Source organism: Theobroma cacao, chromosome 7, assembly GCF_053813885.1.
Source record: "Theobroma cacao isolate CCN51 chromosome 7, ASM5381388v1, whole genome shotgun sequence".
Classification (NCBI taxonomy): Eukaryota; Viridiplantae; Streptophyta; class Magnoliopsida; order Malvales; family Malvaceae; genus Theobroma; species Theobroma cacao.
Window position 1 is genome coordinate 417,421 of NC_142645.1, and position 20,595 is coordinate 438,015.

The 20,595-nt window shown below is 37.7% G+C and overlaps 4 protein-coding genes across 6 annotated transcripts; 1 reads left to right on the forward strand and 3 right to left on the reverse strand.

Annotated features, from left to right (window-relative positions):
* Nucleotides 1-23: 23 nt before the first annotated feature.
* LOC18593226 (leucine-rich repeat receptor-like serine/threonine-protein kinase RGI4) lies at nt 24-3,840 on the reverse strand. The gene is made up of 2 exons (XM_018124714.2): nt 1,020-3,840; nt 24-906 (listed from the first exon to the last, which is right to left on the reverse strand). Exons 1-2 carry the CDS (start codon nt 3,838-3,840, stop codon nt 422-424), a joined length of 3,306 nt encoding a protein of 1,101 aa, XP_017980203.2. The 3' UTR covers nt 24-421.
* A 5,338-nt stretch (nt 3,841-9,178) lies between these two features.
* Nucleotides 9,179-12,547, reverse strand: LOC18593227 (Got1/Sft2-like vescicle transport protein family). Its single transcript, XM_007020341.3, has 4 exons — nt 12,173-12,547; nt 9,961-10,228; nt 9,728-9,832; nt 9,179-9,523 (listed from the first exon to the last, which is right to left on the reverse strand). The coding sequence occupies exons 1-4, from the start codon at nt 12,361-12,363 to the stop codon at nt 9,413-9,415; spliced, it is 675 nt and encodes a 224-aa protein (XP_007020403.1). The 5' UTR covers nt 12,364-12,547; the 3' UTR covers nt 9,179-9,412.
* Nucleotides 12,548-13,394: 847 nt separating this feature from the next.
* On the reverse strand, nt 13,395-16,140 carry LOC18593229 (FKBP-like peptidyl-prolyl cis-trans isomerase family protein). Of its 3 annotated transcripts, XM_088808315.1 has the most exons (9): nt 15,944-16,069; nt 15,598-15,664; nt 15,297-15,473; nt 15,136-15,170; nt 14,666-14,759; nt 14,422-14,482; nt 14,113-14,158; nt 13,763-13,833; nt 13,395-13,604 (listed from the first exon to the last, which is right to left on the reverse strand). In XM_088808315.1, the coding sequence occupies exons 2-9, from the start codon at nt 15,651-15,653 to the stop codon at nt 13,527-13,529; spliced, it is 618 nt and encodes a 205-aa protein (XP_088664441.1). In that variant the 5' UTR covers nt 15,654-15,664; nt 15,944-16,069; the 3' UTR covers nt 13,395-13,526. The 3 variants fall into 3 exon arrangements, with proteins under 3 accessions (XP_088664441.1, XP_088664440.1, XP_007020405.3); XM_088808314.1 differs by lacking the exon at nt 15,598-15,664 and having other exon boundaries at nt 14,666-14,747; nt 15,944-16,140; XM_007020343.3 differs by lacking the exon at nt 15,598-15,664 and having other exon boundaries at nt 15,944-16,134.
* A 1,281-nt stretch (nt 16,141-17,421) lies between these two features.
* Nucleotides 17,422-20,469, forward strand: LOC18593230 (heat shock cognate protein 80). Its single transcript, XM_007020344.3, has 3 exons — nt 17,422-17,686; nt 18,192-18,333; nt 18,432-20,469. The coding sequence occupies exons 1-3, from the start codon at nt 17,564-17,566 to the stop codon at nt 20,264-20,266; spliced, it is 2,100 nt and encodes a 699-aa protein (XP_007020406.1). The 5' UTR covers nt 17,422-17,563; the 3' UTR covers nt 20,267-20,469.
* Nucleotides 20,470-20,595: the final 126 nt, after the last annotated feature.

The window sequence follows — 20,595 nt, forward strand, 5'->3', positions numbered from 1 at the left end:
AGAGAGAGAGAGACGGAATCTCATTCTTGCAATAAATTCTAATTACATAAATCCAAAGCTAACAATCATTGTTCCAGCTTCAACTACATGCCCTGCAGTCATTCTCTCAATTCAAACTCTTTGAACATTTGCCATCTCAAGTCCCAAGATATCCCTCTTTTAGTGCCATAAGCACCCTACATTCCCTCTCTTTCTCTTTTTCTCTTTTTTGTTACATTTGCTAATATAATATACTACATTTAAGTGAAAGCTAAGTAATCAAATTATTACGATCTACAATACCAAATACAGGAGGAACTACAACTCAAAAAAAGTTGGAAAAAGAAAAAGAAAGGCCTGTTAACATTTCCCACTCCCATGTTTTGTGCTGATACAGCATCGATTCTTCTGTGGACTATGAACAAATTATGTATCACATAGCTTACAACTTGAAACCTCCTCCTGATGATTGGATTGAATCATCGGAGAAAGCAAACGAGCAGTTAGAAGATCCTTGAGAAACTACTATTCTAGGAGGAGGTGATGAGAGAGGAGGGGTTGATAAGGCTCCCTTTGAAATGTCAGCTTCAGGCCTTAAGGTCTCAACATGACGGATTTCTTTGAGCATTGCTACAACATCTTTCATTATTGGACGGTCGTCAGGCCGGGTACTGACACAGAGAAATGATACAGCTAGTGTTTGTAGCATTTCATGCATGGCAGGGTCAGCCCTCCCTCTAAGCTTTGGGTCCAGGATGTCAGATGGGTCTCGCTTGCTGGCCAAATGATCCCGAACCCACTGAACCAAGTATGCACCCCCTGGCAAAGTTGGGTCTAACGGATGCCTTCCAGTTAGCACCTCTAAGAGGACCACACCAAAACTGTAGACATCACTTTTCTCTGTAATACGTTGCATTGTCGCATGTTCTGAGAGTAACCATGGTAGATAAAAAAACGAATCAGTGACTAATATGAATGAAGTAAGGGAAGAGATTGAAAACAACAGGCTTAATAAACCTTGATAAGAAAAAAGAAAGTACCTGGAGCCATGTATCCATAAGAACCTGCTAGGTGTGGTCTTAGATTTAATTTGGAAAGTTTATCATCATCATTGTTATTCACAACTCGAGCTAACCCAAAGTCAGCAAGGTAAGGCTCATAGCCAGTACCTAATAAGACATTCATAGCTTTCACATCCCCATGCAAAATTGCAGGCACACAGTCATGGTGTAAGTATGCAAGGGCATGTGCCACACCCAGCACAACATCATATCTAGCCTCCCAGTCTGGTGCTCCCTTGCCACCACCGTGGAGGAGTGAACTCAAGCTTCCATTTGGGAGGTAATTGTAAAACAGCAGCTTCAAATTCCTGTTTGAACCCCAACCAAGAAGCCGGACAATGTTTCTGTGCCTGATTGAGCCTAGTGTCTGGATTTCAGAAGTGAATGCACCAGACTCTTCTGATGACCACATCTTCTTCACTGCTAATGTTTCACCATTTGGAATCATTACCCTGTATACAACCCCAGAGCTCCCAGTGCCGATCACATTAGCTGAAGTTAAATTGTGGACAGCATCATCAATCGAGAAGTCAAGCTTCTGATACAGGGTCACTTCCCAATTATCATCTTCCATGAGGCCATTGCTAGCAAACTGGGCACGAACTAACATGTAGATAGCAAGTAGGACTAGAACTGCACTGGCACTTATAAGGATGGACAGAGCTAGCTTTACTGCTGGTCTGGCATGCCTTTCATGTCCAATATCAGCTGAAGTTACAACCCCATTGGAGATGTAAAGACCTTTGTTTGATTCAAGGTCACTCAGGGGGAGCTTTCGGAAAAATGGGGTTTTTGGCAGTTCACCAGAGTAGTCATTGAAGGAGACATTGAGGGATACAAGGTTTAGTAGGCTTGCAAGGACATCTAGCTTGCCATTGAATTTGTTGTGGGAGAGGTCAAGTGCTCCTAGCTTGCTAAGACCAGAGAACTCAGATGGTATTTCACCAGAAAATTGGTTGCAGCTGAGATTGAGAGAGATTTCAAGTGCCGGAAGCTGGCCTAGTTCCTTGGGAATTTCACCAAAGAAACCATTGTCACCGAGGTTTACCAACTGGAGCTTACTGCAGGACAATATCTCAGATGGAATTCTTCCGGAAAGTTTATTCTTTCCCAAATTTAGCTTAGTCAACTCAGTCAAGGACCCAATACTATGAGTCAGAGGACCTGTGAGCCTGTTGTCTGAAATGTCCACGTACTGTAGGCTTGAAGGCAGAGTATCTGGCAGAGAACCAGTGAGACCATTTGAATGGAGGTCGAGAAACTCAAGGTTTTGACATCCAGATATTGATGGAGGAATTCCTCCAACAAAACGATTCTTGCTTAAGTCAACGAAATTCAAGCCCTTCAAATTTCCAATCTCTGATGGAATTGTTCCTGCAAGTCTGTTGCCATTCAATCGTAACCTGTACAGATTGGTGCAGTTTCCTATATCTGGCGGTATAAAACCAGATAAATCATTGGAAAGTAGCAGCAGCTTGGTGAGATTTCTCAAACCAAAAATTTCTTTTGGGATTGAACCAAAGAGGCTATTGTAGGATAAATCAACTGCCTGAAGATCATGGCACTGAGAAAGGCTGTCTGGAATATTACCCGTGAGGTTATTTTGCCAAGCAAAGAATAGAGTCAAGCTCTTTAGGTTGCCAATGAGGACAGGAATCTCACTGGAGATGGCGTTGTTGTCAATTTCCAGATGAGTCAGCTCCGTGCAATTTGAAATTTCAGAAGGAATAGTACCTGATAACTTATTAACACTCAGTTGAAGCTCTTGAAGCTTCAAGAGGTTTCCAATGCTTCTCGGTATGCTACCTGTCAGAAGATTCTCCGAAAAATCCACCACAGTTAGCTCCGTGCAGCTTCCAAGCTCATCCGGGATAGTACCAACTAAGCTGTTCTGCCACAATAGCAAACTCTGGAGCTTGCTGAGCTGACCAACTTGCCTCGGGATTGGACCAGAGATAGAATTCTGATAGAGGTAAAGATTCTGCAGCTCACTGCAATTTCCAATCTCTTCTGGGATAGGACCTGATAACAAAGATGTATATATGGCTATGGTTTGAATCCTTTTCAGCATTCCAATTGATGAAGGAAGATTTCCAGAAATGCCAGTTTCAGCAAGGCCTAACAAAACCAAGTTGGTGCAGTTTCCTATCTCCCAAGGCAGCTCACCCTTAAGATTTTTATTCCCACCTGCTCGAAAAACTTCTAGCTTTCTCAGTTCTCCTATGCTCTTTGGGATTTCACCACTGAGTTGATTGTCATAGAGTGTCAGGTAAACAAGACTGGAAAGATTTCCAATTCCTGATGGAATTTCACCTTCAAGAAAGTTTGTGTTTAGTGACAAACTTTTCAGTTTGCTCAGCCTGCAAATTTCCAGGGGGATTTCACGTGAGAGAGAATTGTCACTGAGATCAACAAAAGTGAGCTCATGATAATCTCCGAACTCTTTAGGAATTGTGCCAGTGAGATTGGTCGATGAAAGTATAAGGGTCCTCAAGGATTTTAGAGACTGAAAGTTCGAAGGCAATGAGCCTTGCAAATCTATTGCTTTCAAGCTTATCTCGACTACTTCGCCATTGGAGTTGCAATGAATCCCAAACCATTTGCATGGAGTAGGGTCTAAGGAATTCCACGACTTCAGTGAATCTGCAGTGCTGTTCAGGCTGTTTTTCCATGTTAAAAGAGCTTGCCCCTGCTCATCAATCGAGTAACAATGATGGAAAAGAAGAGAGTTTATTGAGAGAAGTAAGGTGAAGGAGAAGATATTGGAAGAAAGCAGGAGTTTCCTTAGAGTTGCAGGCATTGCTTAGAGAAGAGAACAGGTGATCTGTTTTGGGATTGTAGAGGGTGGAACCCCATGTTTTGTTTATAGAACAAAAGCAGAAGATCTGGATCCAAGTGCACCTTCTTTTTCTATTATTATTCTAATAGGTGCAGTTGTTAATTAAGAGATGGTGATGCAGATAAGTTTCTGATATTAATTAAGTAAACCCTTTTCCCTTCTTTCTTTTCATTTCAGTCTTTCTGTTAATCTGTCAATTAAAGTGAAGGGTTATTCTGATATTCTTCCCATCCTTTTCCTTCAATAGACTTGTGTTCAGTTTTTCATTTTTTACTACAGGTAACTGTCAGAAAAGATCCTGATGGAACTGAATGGCATGTCAAGAAAATTCCCCTTCTCAAAGTTAAACTATCTTATTCCCTCTTTTCTGGTCATATAATTGACATATTCCCATGGCAGTAAAATTTTTCCTCCAACTCAGACTGATAAATTGAACAGTAAACATCTCAGCTCTGCCGTCTGATTAATGGAAATTATTTCAGAGACAGTGATAGCTTAGAGATCAAACCAGGCAGGCACACTAGCCATGGAATGTTTTAGCTTCAAATCAACAGCATCATGTCTTCTTTAATGAGCCAATCCAAGAAAAAGTGGTCCATCAAAAATCTGTGGTCACAACAGACTAGCTACCCATGTGTTCGTTAGCAGTAGAGTTTCAGTTGCTTTTCAATGATTTAAGAAGCTTTAAGTACACATATTTTTGTTTGAGACAAACCCCACATTGTAGTATCCCAAGTTCATGCCTAAGAGTGAGGGCCAAACTCAAGACCTCCAGGTTTTCACCTTATCTCAGATTAGTTTAACTTTGTCAAAGCTGTTAATACAGCTAATTTGTGTTAAAATTCTGGGATCTTGATTACTTTTCCTGCAGAAGCAAAGTGTCATATTCTTAGTAAGTTTAAAAGCAAAGCATTTCTAAGATCTGATATTAGTTTGTGTATTAGTGCATTAGAATAGTGAACAGCACATGCAAGTAAAGGAATTATGTAAGAAAATTGAGATTATTTTAAGCTGCAAATCTGGACAAGCTGTCGGGTAGCCTTTTGCTGTAAAGGATTAAGAAAACAAGGAAAATGCGCCTTGAGTGGAAGGGACAACATCACACCAACTTCAGAGTTCTTAATGGGGGGGTATTTTTCACTGTCTTCAGAATTAGATTGACCTACTCAAAAACAAAAGATGTTAGCCATTTTAAAACTTTATTATAAGATTTTAAGATGAAGGGTCAGCCCTTGATGACCCGTCACAACTTGGAAGTACATAAAATCATCAGGTCACCAAATTTCTTGAGCACAAAGACTGTAATTTCTATATCTGAGAACATAAACTTGACTCTTTCCAATGTATTCAATCAATGATAGAGACCATTCCATGGTAGAATTTAAGAAGCAGTACTATTATTTGGTCTGCTCCATTGATGAATCCTACTCCTTTAATTTGACCATCGATTCTTACCACAACTACCAGCTAGCTAGCACACCCCCAAAGCATTTTTTTTCTGGTAAAATGTGTGGTTATCAGCATTGAATATTGGGCTCCATGAGCTTCATCTTGTAAGGAAATGATTATAGTAAATTTTTCCATCTTCAGATACCAACTTCTCTCAATATATAAAAGCAAAATAGTAATCAGTAGTGTAACTTCTTTTGCACCAGCAAAGTTGATGGGTACAGTACATGCTAATCCAGGGAGTAGAAAAAAGGTTTAAAAAGTAAAACAAAGCATGAAAATGTGGAAAAGAGAAGATGAATGAAAGGGGAGAAAACAAGAATAAATCTAAAGGAAAACAAAGTGACAAGGAGCATTAAAAGAAGAGACAAAGGGCCCCGCCTCCCCCCCCCCCCCGCCCCTCTTTACTCCAATATCCACCTTTTCTGCTGTTTAACTTTTTCTTGGTGAAACTCAGCTTGGAAAAAGCTTGTTTTCTAGGAAATAAAAGGTTATGTTTGTAAGATACCGTTAGATCTGTATTTGTTTTAACAGCAATGGGAACATCATGTTCAACTTTTTTCACCTTTGCAAGTTGTTAGATAACATTCTTTTACTTCTGAATCTGTTGCTCCAAAATTCAACATGTATCACTGTCAAAAGCTTGAAGTAGTTGAACTTCAGGACTACATGGCATGAACATGCATCCATATACTTAAACAAAAGCAACAACTCAATCAAAAATGGATTTAAATCACATTGCTGACCCTTGGACTATACATATAGATCTCCATCACATGAACTTCATCTCCCATGCATATATTAGTAGACTTTGAGCAATGGGAATCAAAGTTAGTATAGGCAACAAGGGGGTCACATGATGTGATCTAAAGATTGCTGGTTTGTCCTGATCTTGGCGCTTTGCAATAAGATTAGCTGAACCAAAACTAGACTATATAATATTTAGAGTGGTGATGAACGTTATAGCTAGGAGTATTTGTTTTTAAACATTTAAGCTACCATGCCACAACCATTGCCAGTTGGTTGCATGTTTTTAATTAGTTTTTGCTTGGTATTGTTGTCTTTTTTTGGTTTTGGCATGAGAGTTGCACATGAGAGACAAGAGAGAGTATGGATGGAGTATATATTTAATTACAGTCCATATGACGAGAGCAATGCATTAATTCTTTAGCATCCTTCTCTTTCATAGTCAATGAATCTCCAAATAAAATAAACATGAAACCCAATGTTTCTAATGGAAAATCAAGATTGGGTTTTCTATGAAAATTTCATAAAAGTCAAAAATAAGGAGAAAAATGGAAAAATAAAGAAAAAAATGGTTTTTGAATTGATGGAAAATGAAAGCCAAGGAAGTGGAGCTACATGCTTCAAAGTTATGTAAGATTATAAATGTTTTTGAGATGGGAGAGACTGTTTCACTAGTTATGGGAACAAAGATTAAACAAAGAAATGAAAAGGTTTTCCAAGCACAACAGTCTATGCACATGGTGACTTCCTCTTCCTACTTGTAGGTGGAAGTGGACCATGGGAGATCACAAGCTCCCATTTGTACTTGACACACGTGCTATGGGGGGTTGAGCAATTTGGATATATCTAACACCATACAAAGTTTTCTCCTTTTTTAGTTCCCTAATCAAACACTTTAATGATGAATCCAAAGTAAGGTTTGTCTTTGCTTAATTGCAATTCCCCTTTTGGGATTAGATGATAAATCCAACAATGTCCATCACACTTCAAGAAGGAAGTTTTCATCTAATCAACAACATAATCAAATTACATTATTTAATTTTGAGTATAAATATTTAACCCTGTGCATCCAAATCCTATCCGATATCATATGGAATCAAACCGAATACTTGATTAATATCCATTCATTATCATCCCTAATCTGATTGGTTCTATATTTCTATGAGACTTTTGTGATTTTTACATCACCCACTTTGATTGTTACTTTGATTTTGGCCTAATGCTATAACAATTTATGGGTGTAGTTTTCAGAGTAATCATGAATCTATGAGAAAAAAAAAACCCAAAATGCAGCATAGGTCATGGCCAAATGACTCGAGTTCCACTTGCTTGAAGTCAAATTATATGAAAAATATTCACTATTTTTAATGATTTCTTCCAATTTGCAAGTGTTACCAGAGGCTTCTAGCCGGCTGATTCAATGATTTGGCTACATATTATTACAAGTTTTACCAAATCTTTAAACTTAATTCTCCTGTTTTTCTTCCTTTGTTGTAACTTTTCTCTCTTTCTTTAAGCAATCATGACTCATCACCTTATGTCATTTTCTTCATATCTTTATTTTCTTTTCTTTTATTAATTATTTTTATGGGTGACTGCCCAATTAATTATACACCATGGTCTATGCATCAAAGTTCACCAATTTGAACACTTTCTTGGCTTTCCCCTTTGTATTTGATGATCTTCCAACCCTTTCATTTCTTCTACTTTTGTTGTTTGCTTTGGGTTTTTCTTAATGGAGAAGCTGACCCTTTTGCTTTCAATAATTCTAACTATAAAAATAAAGGGTTTTGTCATGCATAAGCTCCATCTTAAAGGTCAAATCATTGTCCCCTAATCACAGTGTTGCTGTCCTGATCTTTCCCTAATTTCAGGATTTGGATTCCCTACATAATCTTTTTTTATTTATTTCTTTATGGTATTATTAAGAGCTTGATAATGGGCTTAAAAAAGTGACGGAAAGCTCTTGTACTTGAGCTTTCTTAAGCTCCATCTAGTCAAATTTTGTGTGCTTGACATGCTGATAGCTAAAGCTTTGTTCTTTCTTGAAGATAATTAATTGAAGAAGTGCAATGCTTTTATGTATATTAGATAGATCACCTTGACCTCTTGAACAAAAATCTTCCCACCCATTTAGTATCCCTCTGGTGTTCTCTCTATAATTTTATGTTACTATCCAACGAACGTTTCATATTAATGTTAGGTATGACACAAGGTTATGAAAGAGACAATAAACGCGACACCAAGTTAATGCAAAATATGTTTATTCGGTATTTTGATACGGGTGATACTGTATTTTTGCTTGAAACACCCTCTTGGCATGTGACCATGCCTGTTTAATGAAAACTGCAAAGATTGATCATATAAATCATGCTACCGCTTGGACATATCAGTGCTTCACTTTCCATTTACTTCTTGTTTACCACTATGCAAGTCGGGCCAGGATCATCTGGCTAAGAGATTTTGCTGCATATCAGAGACATGTGAGTTCCATTGTAAACAGATGAGAAGGGTTAGGAGTGATGGGAGAGTAGTTCAATCACCTTTTTTTTTCCCAGTCTCCACATTAAAGAAACATACATAATGATTGCTTGATATATCCCATCATATGAATTGATGAAAGATTTCCAGAATGTGCCCTTATCACCATGGGGTGGGGAGGGGGGGGCGCGGCGGTGGGGGAATGGCATGGAAGCTAGGCTAGACATCCCACCCAACCACCCCACCTCCCCAAGTCAGTTTCACCTGTGATATTTGAGGGAGTTTGAAAATCCCAAGGTGCTGGCAAACAGATGTAGCCAAACCACATTGCTGCCAGATCTCACTGACACTTATATCCATGTTTGACAGAAGGATGGAAGCAAACATGGCCAGGACATTGGCAATTTGCTTCCGAGATCCAACCTAAAACACAGTACACAATCAATCAACTAGAGCCTATGCAGGGTTGAGCCTTTAGTAATGAAGACCATTAAGCTCATCTTTCACAAAAGAACCAGAACCATGGCGACTCGAGCTTAGCTCAGGGATAATGATATGAATATGAGTAGAGATCGAAACATATTGCTGACCTCTTATACCAAAATGGAAAAGAAACAAAACAGTGAGAATTCATGCTGTTAATTGATTCAACTTTTATTGTTCAGTCACTATCAGAAAATTTGAAGGTACACTCTTCACAATTTTTTTTACCCACTGGTTTTTTTTTTTTTTTTAGGCAAATACAAGGAAAGGTTGAGAAGATGGAAGCAATCCAGCAATGTACCTGGGACCATTTACCGTCTCTTAACTAAATTGACAAGTATACAAGGCAAAAACAAAGGCAAAGAGACCAGGTTCAGCGCCTAAAACATCTTGTTACTGAAGAGGTAAGAGCAGATGTGAGAAATTTAAGCCCAGCAGATCCACCAGGGAAGTAAGAAATAGCATAGTATGCAAGTGCAAGAACCTACAAGTTTCACGGAAACGGCAAAACAAACTGATATCAAATTGGATGTTCGCAGGCAGTAAGCTAATTAATATCTCAGATGATAATTTGACAAACCTAACAAATTTAAGGTAAAATAATCAAACAAACATGATAAAGTAATGGATTATTACAGGAATCATAGAAAGAAAAAGCAAGAAGCAAAAGAACAAGGACGCAATATACCTGTAATACAGAAAATAGCACAGAAAGAACATAGCTGTGAAGCACCATAGAAACATATATGGTACCCACCATACTTCCAATAAATCCCAACGTAAAAGGAAGCCTCTGCAGAAATGGTGTGATAGACAAAAGAAGAACAGAAGAAAGCAATACATACAATCAAGTTAGTTGATTGTTACCATTAGTAGCACTCAATTTGTGAACAAATTCAAATCTAAATGTAGCATGAATACCTCTTTTGATGACATGTGGGCACACTGATTCTTTGGGCCTCTTAGAGCAAAGAATGATCCAATGATAAAGCCACATCCAAGGGTAAAGCAGATTGCAAATTTCTGGGGCATCAGCACCATGACTGGAAGAAACATGGTAAAGGCGACGAAAACAAAAAAGACCCCAGTAGCCAGAAGTAAACCAAAATACATAAGTGCTTTTCCGGAAGGGACACTACTTGTGGCAGATTGTAAATTCCCAGGAAGATCTCTCACCCCTTTTGAAACACTGAACCACCAAGAACCAAACAAAAAATGCATTAACAGATGATCTTATGACATGTACCTATCTATTTTGTATTTAACTTTTAACAGGAGATTATGCCAATATATATTCTTTCCTCAATCAATAGTATTTTTTTTTTCCTTTCGATTGATCCTGCACGGTTTCTGATATTGTAGTAGTAAAATAATTGGGTAGTGAAAAGAGAGAGAGATAGAAAGAAGAGCACCAACTAGTAAACTGGAACTGCACAAATAGAACAAATTCTACAAAAACCATGATTCAGTTAGCAAACTCGATCCTAGATGATCATAGTGAGATAATAAGATTGAGGCGATCAACTATAAGTGTGGAAATGGAACATTCAAAACTATGATTCATTAAATTTGGGCATCATATAACTAGAGTTCTCTCCTGAGCTGAAACATGTATGTCACCCATGGTGACTTAATCTGTAGAGCAAGAAATTAAATTGCAGCCAGAGAATGAAGCACATATATTCTTCCTTGGTGATTAGAAATCATAATCCACCTATGCATGTCTGGTTCTCTACCAAGCAACAGGTTGCTAGCATTACATTTGGTTACTAGTGCTAGTGATTGCATTGCAGTAGGGCAACAAGGAGAAATAAAATTTCCTGTAGGAGAAAAAGAACCTGAAGAACTGAGGATCTACTAGTAACGGCAATTGAGTTATCCTCAGCTAGAAGCTGAATGGAGCACCAAAAAGTTCGAGTTTTAACTCCATTCCGTGCAGCAAAGATATTGATGATCAATAGTCAACAAAGCTGCACTTTTGATAGGGACATATTAAGACCAACATTAGATGACACATTAAGACACCGCCAAGGACAATTCTAAACAGCAGAATCCCAATAACAAAGATACTACACTTCATTTTGTGATTGAATCAACTTAGTTTGCAAATATTCCTCTTCCATTGTTAGTCACATTATTTCCGACCCATAAACTGACCCCAATATACTAGTTCTAAAGAAATCTTAACTTTCTACATCTTGCTCAAACCAAAACTCAATTCACGTTAGGTTGTTACATGCTTTGATACCCCACTTGGTTCTACAACATTATGGCGAACAAAACCAGAACCAAAGGATTTTATCATCTGAAAGATCTAAAGATACCAAATTATTTCTTCCTAACCCATATGATCTAAGCCACAGCTCTACGTATCTTCAATTCTTCTACTTGAATCTAATCTCTCTTGTCCACTAGGCATCTTAATGCTTGAGTTTGATATAACCACCCATCGAAGGCATCCTCCTTTTATTCTAAAAGCAACTAATGCCACAAAGCCTATGGTTTTGAGTTTTGACATATATACAGTCAACAGAACAGAGAAAATTTCTCGGACCAAGGGCTTGAAAATACACACTATGTAAGTTCACTTCCACATATCTGCTATGCAAACATAATAACAAATGACTATTACGAAATCATATGTATATTGAAGCTCTTCAAACTACAATCCTCAAACTGAATATACATTGCCAAACTAATTAACATTTGCTAGATGCTTGTAAATCAAAATGCATGCTCATTTATCCTACTCAGGTTCATCAACACACATAAACTACACCAAGAAATATGCAAAGTCAAACTCACCCAGAATTTAAATGACACCAAGATCCTAAATCCTAAAATCAAATTGCCAACAAATCAACAAATAACCAGCAGTCAACAACCAATTTCACTTACATTCATATGTACTAATGCAAGTTTTATTGCCAAATTAACACACTTCAACCTCAAAATCCTAAAGCCCTAACCATAATCCAATTCACGAAGTAAAACACAAAATCACATAAATACAATGCTCATAAAAGAATCAAATCTCATTATCAAATTAACAATAATAAACGTAAAAACACATCAAAGATCGATGCTTTTGCGCATTTCCGAGATCAAAAAGAAGTGTGTGATGATGGCTTACACATTGAAGGTACCAGAGACAGTATCATTCGCAGACCTCACAGCAGACTCAAGATCGAACCCAAACCCAGTTGCAATGCTCTCATCTGCTTCTCTTGAAGCTGCATATGAGTTCCAATCTGCTAAAAGAGAAGACCCTTCTTTTACCTGCTCGCCATCCCCACTACTGCTCCCTGAGAACCAAGCTTGCATTTTTTCTGTTTGTTTTTGGTTTCTTGGGGGAAAAAACAAAAGAAACAGCTCTAAAGGTTTCACCTTTTTGTTGGATTTCCTTTCTGGATTACTCAAGGCCTAGGAATCGTGAGGTTGCTGTGAGAGAATAACTGTCCCGGAAGAGAGAACTTAGGAAATAAGTAAAGATGATGTGTTTCTGTTTCTTCTCTGTAGTTTGACAAGGTAACGGTGTCGTTTCAAGCTGGGAGTCTATTAAAAAATGGAATAGTATTTATTACTATTTCAAATCAATACGTTTCCTCATTATCCCATTAAAAAGGTGAGGAAATGGTGGATTCATTTGTTGTTTTCATGTTTTTTGATTGAAAAAGTATAATCATAAGCTTAAAATGAATCCTTTTGTTTTTGCAATGACAAGTTTCTGCTAAAGAAGTTCTTCAGCAGCCTTAGTTTATGTTGGAAAATGAGGAACTTCACTTCTTCAGCTTTGCACTACCATTTCTGCCATCAACAAAACAAGCTTCCATAGCTGCAGTTGATGCGAGACTCTGATAAATGTATGTCTGGCTTGCAGTACGTTGACAAATCTCTGGTTTTGATAGTTTTGCCACCATCTTCTTCATTTGTTCTTCTAAGGAAAGACAAACCCCGGCTTCACCCGGATTACATGGGAGGACAATGGAAGTACCCTTTGATCAAATCCTTCCACCTGGATTCAAACTTGCATGGCATGGATTCATTTCTTCTTCTGAAGACCAACAACCTGGTTTTGATATCTGCTACAGAGTTTCTCCCTGTTTAAAATGTTTCATTTTTCATGAGAGGGCAATGGGAGTACCCATTGATCGAATACTTTTACCCAGATTCCAACTTGCATGGCATGGATTCACTTCTTCTAAAGAGCAACAACTGGTTTTGATATCTGCTAGATGGCTTCTCCATGTTTAAAAATGTTTAAATTTGCATGGGAGGACAATGGGAGTACACTTTGATCAATTACATTCACCCGGATTCAAGCTTGCATGGCATATAGATTCAAACTCTCACTGTTTAATTAGCATGGCAGTTTCTCATAATCTCAGTGATGGAATGACATGTAATCTGTTGAATGTTTTTAAGAGAACATGTCTTGGGAGGCTCAAAAAGGAGCCAGAAAATTACAAAAACCAATATTCCATGAATTATAATATTTTCAGGAGCTGCACCTCAAAGATCAAAGGTTCTTTTGCATGAGACAAGAGGCTACGTCGAGGACCAAACTGCAATCAAACAAACAACAAATGTAACAAAAGAAGTTGACTTCATGGGGAAACTGCTTTACTGAAAACTTGATTCTGAAACAGAATGAATGAATCAGGAGGAAATAACACGCCCGGAAAACAGAAAAGAACTATTTAAGAGAGCTTGAGAGTGAAACCTCGTCAGGAATTGGTTTCAGGTTTTCATTTATGTATCCCAAGGAAGGAGGTATTAGTGCTCTTCTCTTTCCTGCAAAAAAAAGTACAAACAAGTGGAAATGGGGGTCAGTAAGTTCGCACTTTCCTTGAAGTGCAAACATAAGATGAATGTACATGGATTATAGCAACCATAGTTGCCTCGAATGATGTTGGCAATTCCATATCAATGCCAGCATGCACAAGAATATGGCTTTCATAGTTGCAGGACACAGGGATAATGATCAGGAATCTACAAATAAGTGGAAAACAGAAAAAGAAATCCGCAGAAACAGATATCGGAGTTAAGAAATGCATAGCCCCAGGGTGGTACCTCCAACCCTCATGCCTGTCAAGACATCCTTCAAGCCCCTTATAATCTGTCAAACGAGGAAACCAATTTAAGAATACTTGAAGATAAAAATGGTGTGATCCCAGAGTTTTGATGAACATTTAAGTTTAAATGGTGCAGAAAGAATGGAGACTCTCTTCCACAAGTGAAACTGAAGAGGTTCTTGGCAATAATGAGTAATTAATCCAGGGAGAAAACCATAATCGCATTATTGACAGATTGGAGATGGCAACAACACAAATCGTGGCAGTTGTGTTTTTTAGATCAATCGAAAAGGTAACAGGAACATACCTGGTTCTCATCCAAAGGAAGGGTGACAGGAGAGCTTTCTCCACTGAACTGATCCACAGTGCTGTATTGAATTGCAGTGACAGTTCATAAAAGCAATCCACAGAATGGAGGAAGGTCAGATAGGACCATATAGAACCAAAAATATAGTGATTTGAACTATTAAAGTGGTGATAAAAGAAATTTCACATCAGTTAATTGATGGAAATCAAGAGCTAAGTTCAAGAATCCAGTGTATAAGAATTACCTGTGAACAAAATATCCATTTGCTCGTCGGCATACATAGTTCAATTGTACAAAATCTCCATCATGAGCTTCTGGTCCCTCCCCTTCAATGATTTCTAGGAAGAAAATCTCAGAAATTAAGTATGGAAGTTATGATTGGGAGAGAAAAGTTTAGGACCAAGCATGCTAATATCTGTTGACATCTGTTCATCAGACATATTACAGAGTAGAACAAGCATGCTAATTTTGTGTTAGAACACTTGTAAGAGCGTTGTAGAGTAATTCTTGTTTATCTGATATAAATGTCACTGTCATGAAAGATTACTTTAACCCCCACCACATGAAATGATTGAGATAAAGACAATGATGAACCTCTGCTGGATCAAAGTTTCACCTGAGTGATCAAAGTTTACTATGCTATTGCTTTAATACCGTTCTCAATAAGGGAGAAATAAAGAACAGATGGCTGTAGAAAGCTTCAGGAAATTATACCTTGAATTCTCACCCCACTGGAAAGCTTCAATGTCCTGGACACTTCAAATCCAAAAAATAACAATCTTCTTATGAGAACTGATATGAAAATCACCAAATAACTGAATAAGATATTACAAAGGGCTAGCAAGATAGTAATCCAAGACATACAACAAATTTACCGAATTACTTCAGGTTCCTTCATCTCTTGCATTGGGGCAGCAACAACAGGATTAATGCCCAATGACATGGGACCAATCCCCATAAGCTGCAAAAACACCCTCCTAGGCAAACTTTTGACTGTTATCGAGGGGTGTCTGTTATGCAAGTGCTTATCCATAACATCCTTGGGCCGTTTACTGTCACAATACAGTTCAAAGCAAAAGTTAATAAGACCATAATGAAGATGCTATTCAAGGAATAGTTTTGCAGTACAACAGTTAGTCATAACTCAATGCTGGGTAAACTAGGAAGTTGCAGTACCATGTTCTTGCATTAGTGCTGATATGTATTTGGGGGGGATATCTTACAAGAAACATAACAGGTACTTCTGCAAAGTCTTATGAGTTCTCATCAGAATCCATTACCATTAGAACCTAACAACACTAATCTGGCCCTTGATTTGATTTCAGAATATGCTATAGAACAAAACAAAACTTGGGATTTCATCATACTCCACAATTTTACCCCCTCAGGGTAGTCGTCATTTAGCAACAGAAAAACACAAAACATGCAGCATATATGCATATCCATGGCTGCCCCTCTCTTGACTACAACTCCTACATGAAAAAGACAAAGATTGAAAGCAGAAAAAGACAGTGGAAGTTACCTTGCTGGCAAGCTGAAAGCACAGGGAAGTTGAGCTAAGGTCTGAAATGGAAGAGCTCGCATTCTTGTCAAATGAAAGTTGTTCTTTTCAATGGTAATGGATGAGGCAACTTCCATGCTAGTGGTTGGATGTTAGGAGGGGGAATAGAAAAGCATTAGTCGATCAGTTCTGAGGGTGCAATTCTCTGTTAACAATCTCATCTACCTTTCAGCTCCATAACCAATAATCTTATGCCTCATCACAAAGTATTTCTCTTTTTTTTTTTCTTTTATATTTGACTCAGTAAAAGTCCACAATTTTTGTGGTTCATTTTAATTATTATTATTATTATAATTTTCACTATTTACAATAATTTTTTATTTTAAATATTAAAATAAAATTTATAATCAACAATTTTTTTTAAAAAAAATTCTTTTGTCTTAAATTAAAAATGTGCTTTCGATTTAAGAATCAAATTAACAGATTTTTTCAAAAAAATGTTTAAAATCATTTTAATTATAATAAAAATTAAATAAAATTAATTTATATCAATCAAGTTGATCGATTTTAATATTTACATTTTAAAAACATTAATAATATTTATATATAAGATATATTTTAAAATATATTATTAATAATTAATTTTTCGATATTATGATTTCAAAAAAAAATTACAAATCTCACATCAACAACATACTAAAATATGATTAAATATTTAAATATTCATATTATTTTTAATTTGAGAAATACTTTCGGTAAAACAAAATCATGAGGTCCAATGGAACCATCAACTTTAAAGCAAAGATGGAAGAAGGGGGTAGGGGCCTCCGTCCTCCAAAATTTCAAAAATTTTATATATTGTTTTGTTTTATTTTAAAATTTTAAGATTTTTTTTTTATTTTTTAAAAATTTTATAAATTCATCTCATAAATATTATTTTTTTATTTTTATTTTTTAAAATTTAAAATCTTGAGTATGTTACTGTTTTAAAGTATTAATAATATACATTAAAAATGATAAATCTTTATTAGATGGAGAAAATAATACAATTTTAAAAATCGATAACTGATTAATCCTAATCGATTAATATAAAAAAAACTAAATCGAAATGGATTTCGATTAAAAATTGAAATATGCTTACCTTACTTTCTACGTAACCTAATAATAAGACCAAAAAAAAAAGTTAAGAAAAAAAAAAGATAAAGGGGAAAATTCCTCTTGAAAAAAAGCAAATCCAATTGGCCAAGAAAAGTATAAATAAAGCATTAAAAATTATCAAAAATAAACTATACACGTGGCAATACCAGACCCGAGCGTGCGCCCACCTTCCTATTTATCACGTCATAAATTTCCAAAAAGAAAAGAAGGATCTAGAAAAACACAATGCCCGCCCTCTATAGTTAGTAAATTAAAAAAATAAAATAAAAAGGAAAGGCGTGTCAATAGAAGGATCTAGAAACCCTAATGAAGGTTTCCTATATAAAGTCTCGTTAAGCGCAGAGCAGAGCCTCACTCTGTTTTTACCTTCGTCTCTCTATCTCTCTCTCTCGCTCTGTCTAAAACCCTAGCTTACCCCTTTCTCGCTTTAGCGTTTCCTGTTTCTTTGGGTTTGTTTGGGATCAGGGTCAGAGTTTTCCATCTATGGCGGAGACAGAGACGTTTGCTTTCCAGGCTGAGATCAACCAGCTTCTCAGCTTGATCATCAACACTTTCTACAGCAACAAGGAGATCTTTCTCCGTGAGCTTATCAGCAACGCCTCCGATGTAAGCTTCTTTTATTTTCTGTTTTGGTTTTCGTTGATTATTTTTGGTTTACATGTCTTGTGAATATCGAGGTTTTGTTTTTTCTTTTGCGGATCTGATCTTTTATGCTTTGGGTGTAAATGGGTTTTGTTGGTATATTCGTATGATTGAAAAAGTTTAAGTCTTTTTTGGTTTTTAATATATGTTTTTATGATGTTTATATGTAATGCTCTGTTCTTTGTAGGCTATGAGTCTCTGTTTCATGAAGCTTAGTAAAAGAAATGAATTCGATCGTTTGCATGGTTTATGATTGTAAACTATTGAGTCGGAATGATATCGTTAGGCTGATATGTGTAGGAAGTCTATATGCATATTGTTGTATTATGTAAGTGTACAAGAATGAAATGAATTGGCTTTGGCCTTTTATACATGTGGAAATACTGTTGGGGATGATCTTATTGAGTTGTTTTGGTAGTCTTTTAGGGCTAGGAGTAATTGTTTTTAATTTTAAAATTGTGTCTTGTAGGCTTTGGACAAGATTAGATTTGAGAGCTTGACAGACAAGAGCAAGCTTGATGGTCAGCCGGAGCTCTTCATCCACATTGTCCCAGACAAGACTAACAACAGCCTGTCAATCATTGACAGTGGTATTGGTATGACCAAGGCTGGTAAGTGTTTTTGATTGTTTTGTAAATTCTTGTGCTTGTAGTTGTTCTAAGTGTGATGTAAAGTGGGACTTAAATGTGATTATGTTTCTGTTATTCAGATTTGGTGAACAATCTTGGTACCATTGCGAGGTCTGGGACCAAGGAATTCATGGAGGCATTGGCTGCTGGTGCTGATGTTAGCATGATTGGACAATTTGGTGTTGGTTTCTACTCAGCTTACTTGGTTGCTGAGAAGGTTGTTGTCACCACTAAGCACAATGATGATGAGCAGTATGTGTGGGAGTCCCAAGCTGGTGGGTCATTCACTGTCACCAGGGATGACGCTGGGGAAAAACTTGGTAGGGGTACTAAGATTACCCTTTTCTTGAAGGAGGACCAGCTTGAGTACCTTGAGGAGCGTCGTCTCAAGGACTTGATTAAGAAGCACTCTGAATTCATTAGCTACCCAATTTCCCTCTGGATTGAGAAGACTACTGAGAAGGAGATTTCTGATGATGAGGATGAGGAGGATAAGAAGGAAGAGGAAGGGAAAGTTGAGGATGTTGATGAAGAGAAGGAGAAGGAAGAGAAGAAAAAGAAGAAGATTAAGGAGGTCTCACATGAGTGGTCTTTGGTGAACAAACAGAAGCCCATTTGGATGAGGAAGCCTGAGGAGATTGGCAAGGAAGAATATGCTGCTTTCTACAAGAGCCTTACAAATGATTGGGAAGAGCATTTGGCTGTCAAGCACTTTTCAGTTGAGGGGCAGCTTGAGTTTAAGGCTATCCTCTTTGTTCCCAAGAGGGCACCATTTGACCTCTTTGACACAAGGAAGAAGCCCAACAACATCAAGCTCTATGTCAGACGTGTCTTTATCATGGACAACTGTGAGGAGCTGATTCCTGAGTACCTTGGCTTTGTGAAGGGTATTGTTGACTCAGAGGACCTTCCTCTTAACATCTCAAGAGAAATGTTGCAGCAGAACAAGATCTTGAAGGTTATCCGCAAGAACTTAGTGAAGAAGTGCGTTGAGCTCTTCTTTGAAATAGCTGAGAACAAGGAAGATTACAACAAGTTCTATGAGTCCTTCTCCAAGAACCTCAAGCTTGGTATCCACGAGGACTCTCAGAACAGAACTAAGATTGCGGAATTGCTCCGATATCACTCCACCAAGAGTGGTGATGAGATGACCAGCTTGAAGGACTATGTGACCAGAATGAAGGAGGGTCAGAGTGACATCTACTACATCACCGGTGAGAGTAAAAAGGCTGTTGAGAACTCCCCATTCCTTGAGAAGCTGAAGAAGAAGGGTTACGAGGTACTCTTTATGGTTGATGCTATTGATGAGTATGCTGTTGGTCAGCTCAAGGAATTTGAGGGCAAAAAGCTTGTGTCTGCCACAAAGGAAGGTCTGAAACTTGATGAGAGTGATGACGAGAAGAAAAAGAAGGAAGCTTTGAAGGAAAAGTTTGAGGGTCTCTGCAAGGTTATCAAGGACGTTTTGGGTGACAAGGTTGAGAAGGTTGTGGTCTCTGACCGTGTGGTTGATTCTCCCTGCTGTTTGGTCACTGGTGAGTATGGTTGGACCGCCAACATGGAGAGAATCATGAAGGCCCAGGCTTTGAGGGATAACAGCATGGCTGGATACATGTCAAGCAAGAAGACCATGGAGATCAACCCCGAGAACCCCATCATGGAAGAGCTGAGAAAGAGAGCTGATGCTGACAAGAATGACAAGTCTGTCAAGGACCTTGTTCTCCTTCTTTTCGAGACTGCCCTCCTAACTTCTGGCTTCAGCCTTGATGACCCCAACACCTTTGGCAACAGAATTCACAGGATGTTGAAACTTGGATTGAGCATTGATGAGGATGCAGGTGAAGCCGATGCTGACATGCCCCCACTGGAGGATGCTGATGCAGAGGCCGAGGGCAGCAAGATGGAGGAAGTCGACTAAGCCTGACATATTTTAATGTTTGAACTTTATCTTTATGTAGTAGTCTCATTTTAATTTTAAGGTACCCTTAGCTCTGGTTATCTGAATGGTTTTACATTTTCTTTGGTGCCTCCTTTGAGAGGCTTTGGTTAATTTTGGCAAACTCTCAAATCCTGCTTGTTTTTGAATATTTATATAGTTCTTTCATGCCTCCTTCATGCTTACATGCAGTCCAAAGTTATGTCCTTTTTATGTGTTGGTTTGGAAAAACGGGGCTTGGCCTGTAATTGGGTGAACTTTGGCACTTCATTACTTAATGGGCCTTAATTGCATAGGCAAGGATGGGGGAA

Excerpts from the sequence above, each read along its gene's own strand:
- LOC18593227 (XM_007020341.3), bottom strand. The coding sequence starts at position 12,363 with ATGCAAGCTTGGTTCTCAGGGAGCAGTAGTGGGGATGGCGAGCAGGTA. Across the intron at positions 9,833-9,960 it reads CCCACATGTCATCAAAAGAG|AGGCTTCCTTTTACGTTGGG; the intron begins GTATTCATGCTA and ends CCATTTCTGCAG. Across the intron at positions 9,524-9,727 it reads TGCTATTTTCTGTATTACAG|GTTCTTGCACTTGCATACTA; the intron begins GTATATTGCGTC and ends TGAAACTTGTAG.
- LOC18593226 (XM_018124714.2), bottom strand. The coding sequence starts at position 3,840 with ATGCCTGCAACTCTAAGGAAACTCCTGCTTTCTTCCAATATCTTCTCC. Across the intron at positions 907-1,019 it reads TTATGGATACATGGCTCCAG|AACATGCGACAATGCAACGT; the intron begins GTACTTTCTTTT and ends GGTTACTCTCAG.
- LOC18593230 (XM_007020344.3), top strand. The coding sequence starts at position 17,564 with ATGGCGGAGACAGAGACGTTTGCTTTCCAGGCTGAGATCAACCAGCTT. Across the intron at positions 17,687-18,191 it reads TTATCAGCAACGCCTCCGAT|GCTTTGGACAAGATTAGATT; the intron begins GTAAGCTTCTTT and ends TGTGTCTTGTAG. Across the intron at positions 18,334-18,431 it reads TATTGGTATGACCAAGGCTG|ATTTGGTGAACAATCTTGGT; the intron begins GTAAGTGTTTTT and ends TCTGTTATTCAG.
- LOC18593229 (XM_007020343.3), bottom strand. The coding sequence starts at position 16,059 with ATGGAAGTTGCCTCATCCATTACCATTGAAAAGAACAACTTTCATTTG. Across the intron at positions 14,760-15,135 it reads CAGTGGGGTGAGAATTCAAG|AAATCATTGAAGGGGAGGGA; the intron begins GTATAATTTCCT and ends TTTTCTTCCTAG. Across the intron at positions 14,159-14,421 it reads TTCCTTTGGATGAGAACCAG|ATTATAAGGGGCTTGAAGGA; the intron begins GTATGTTCCTGT and ends CTCGTTTGACAG.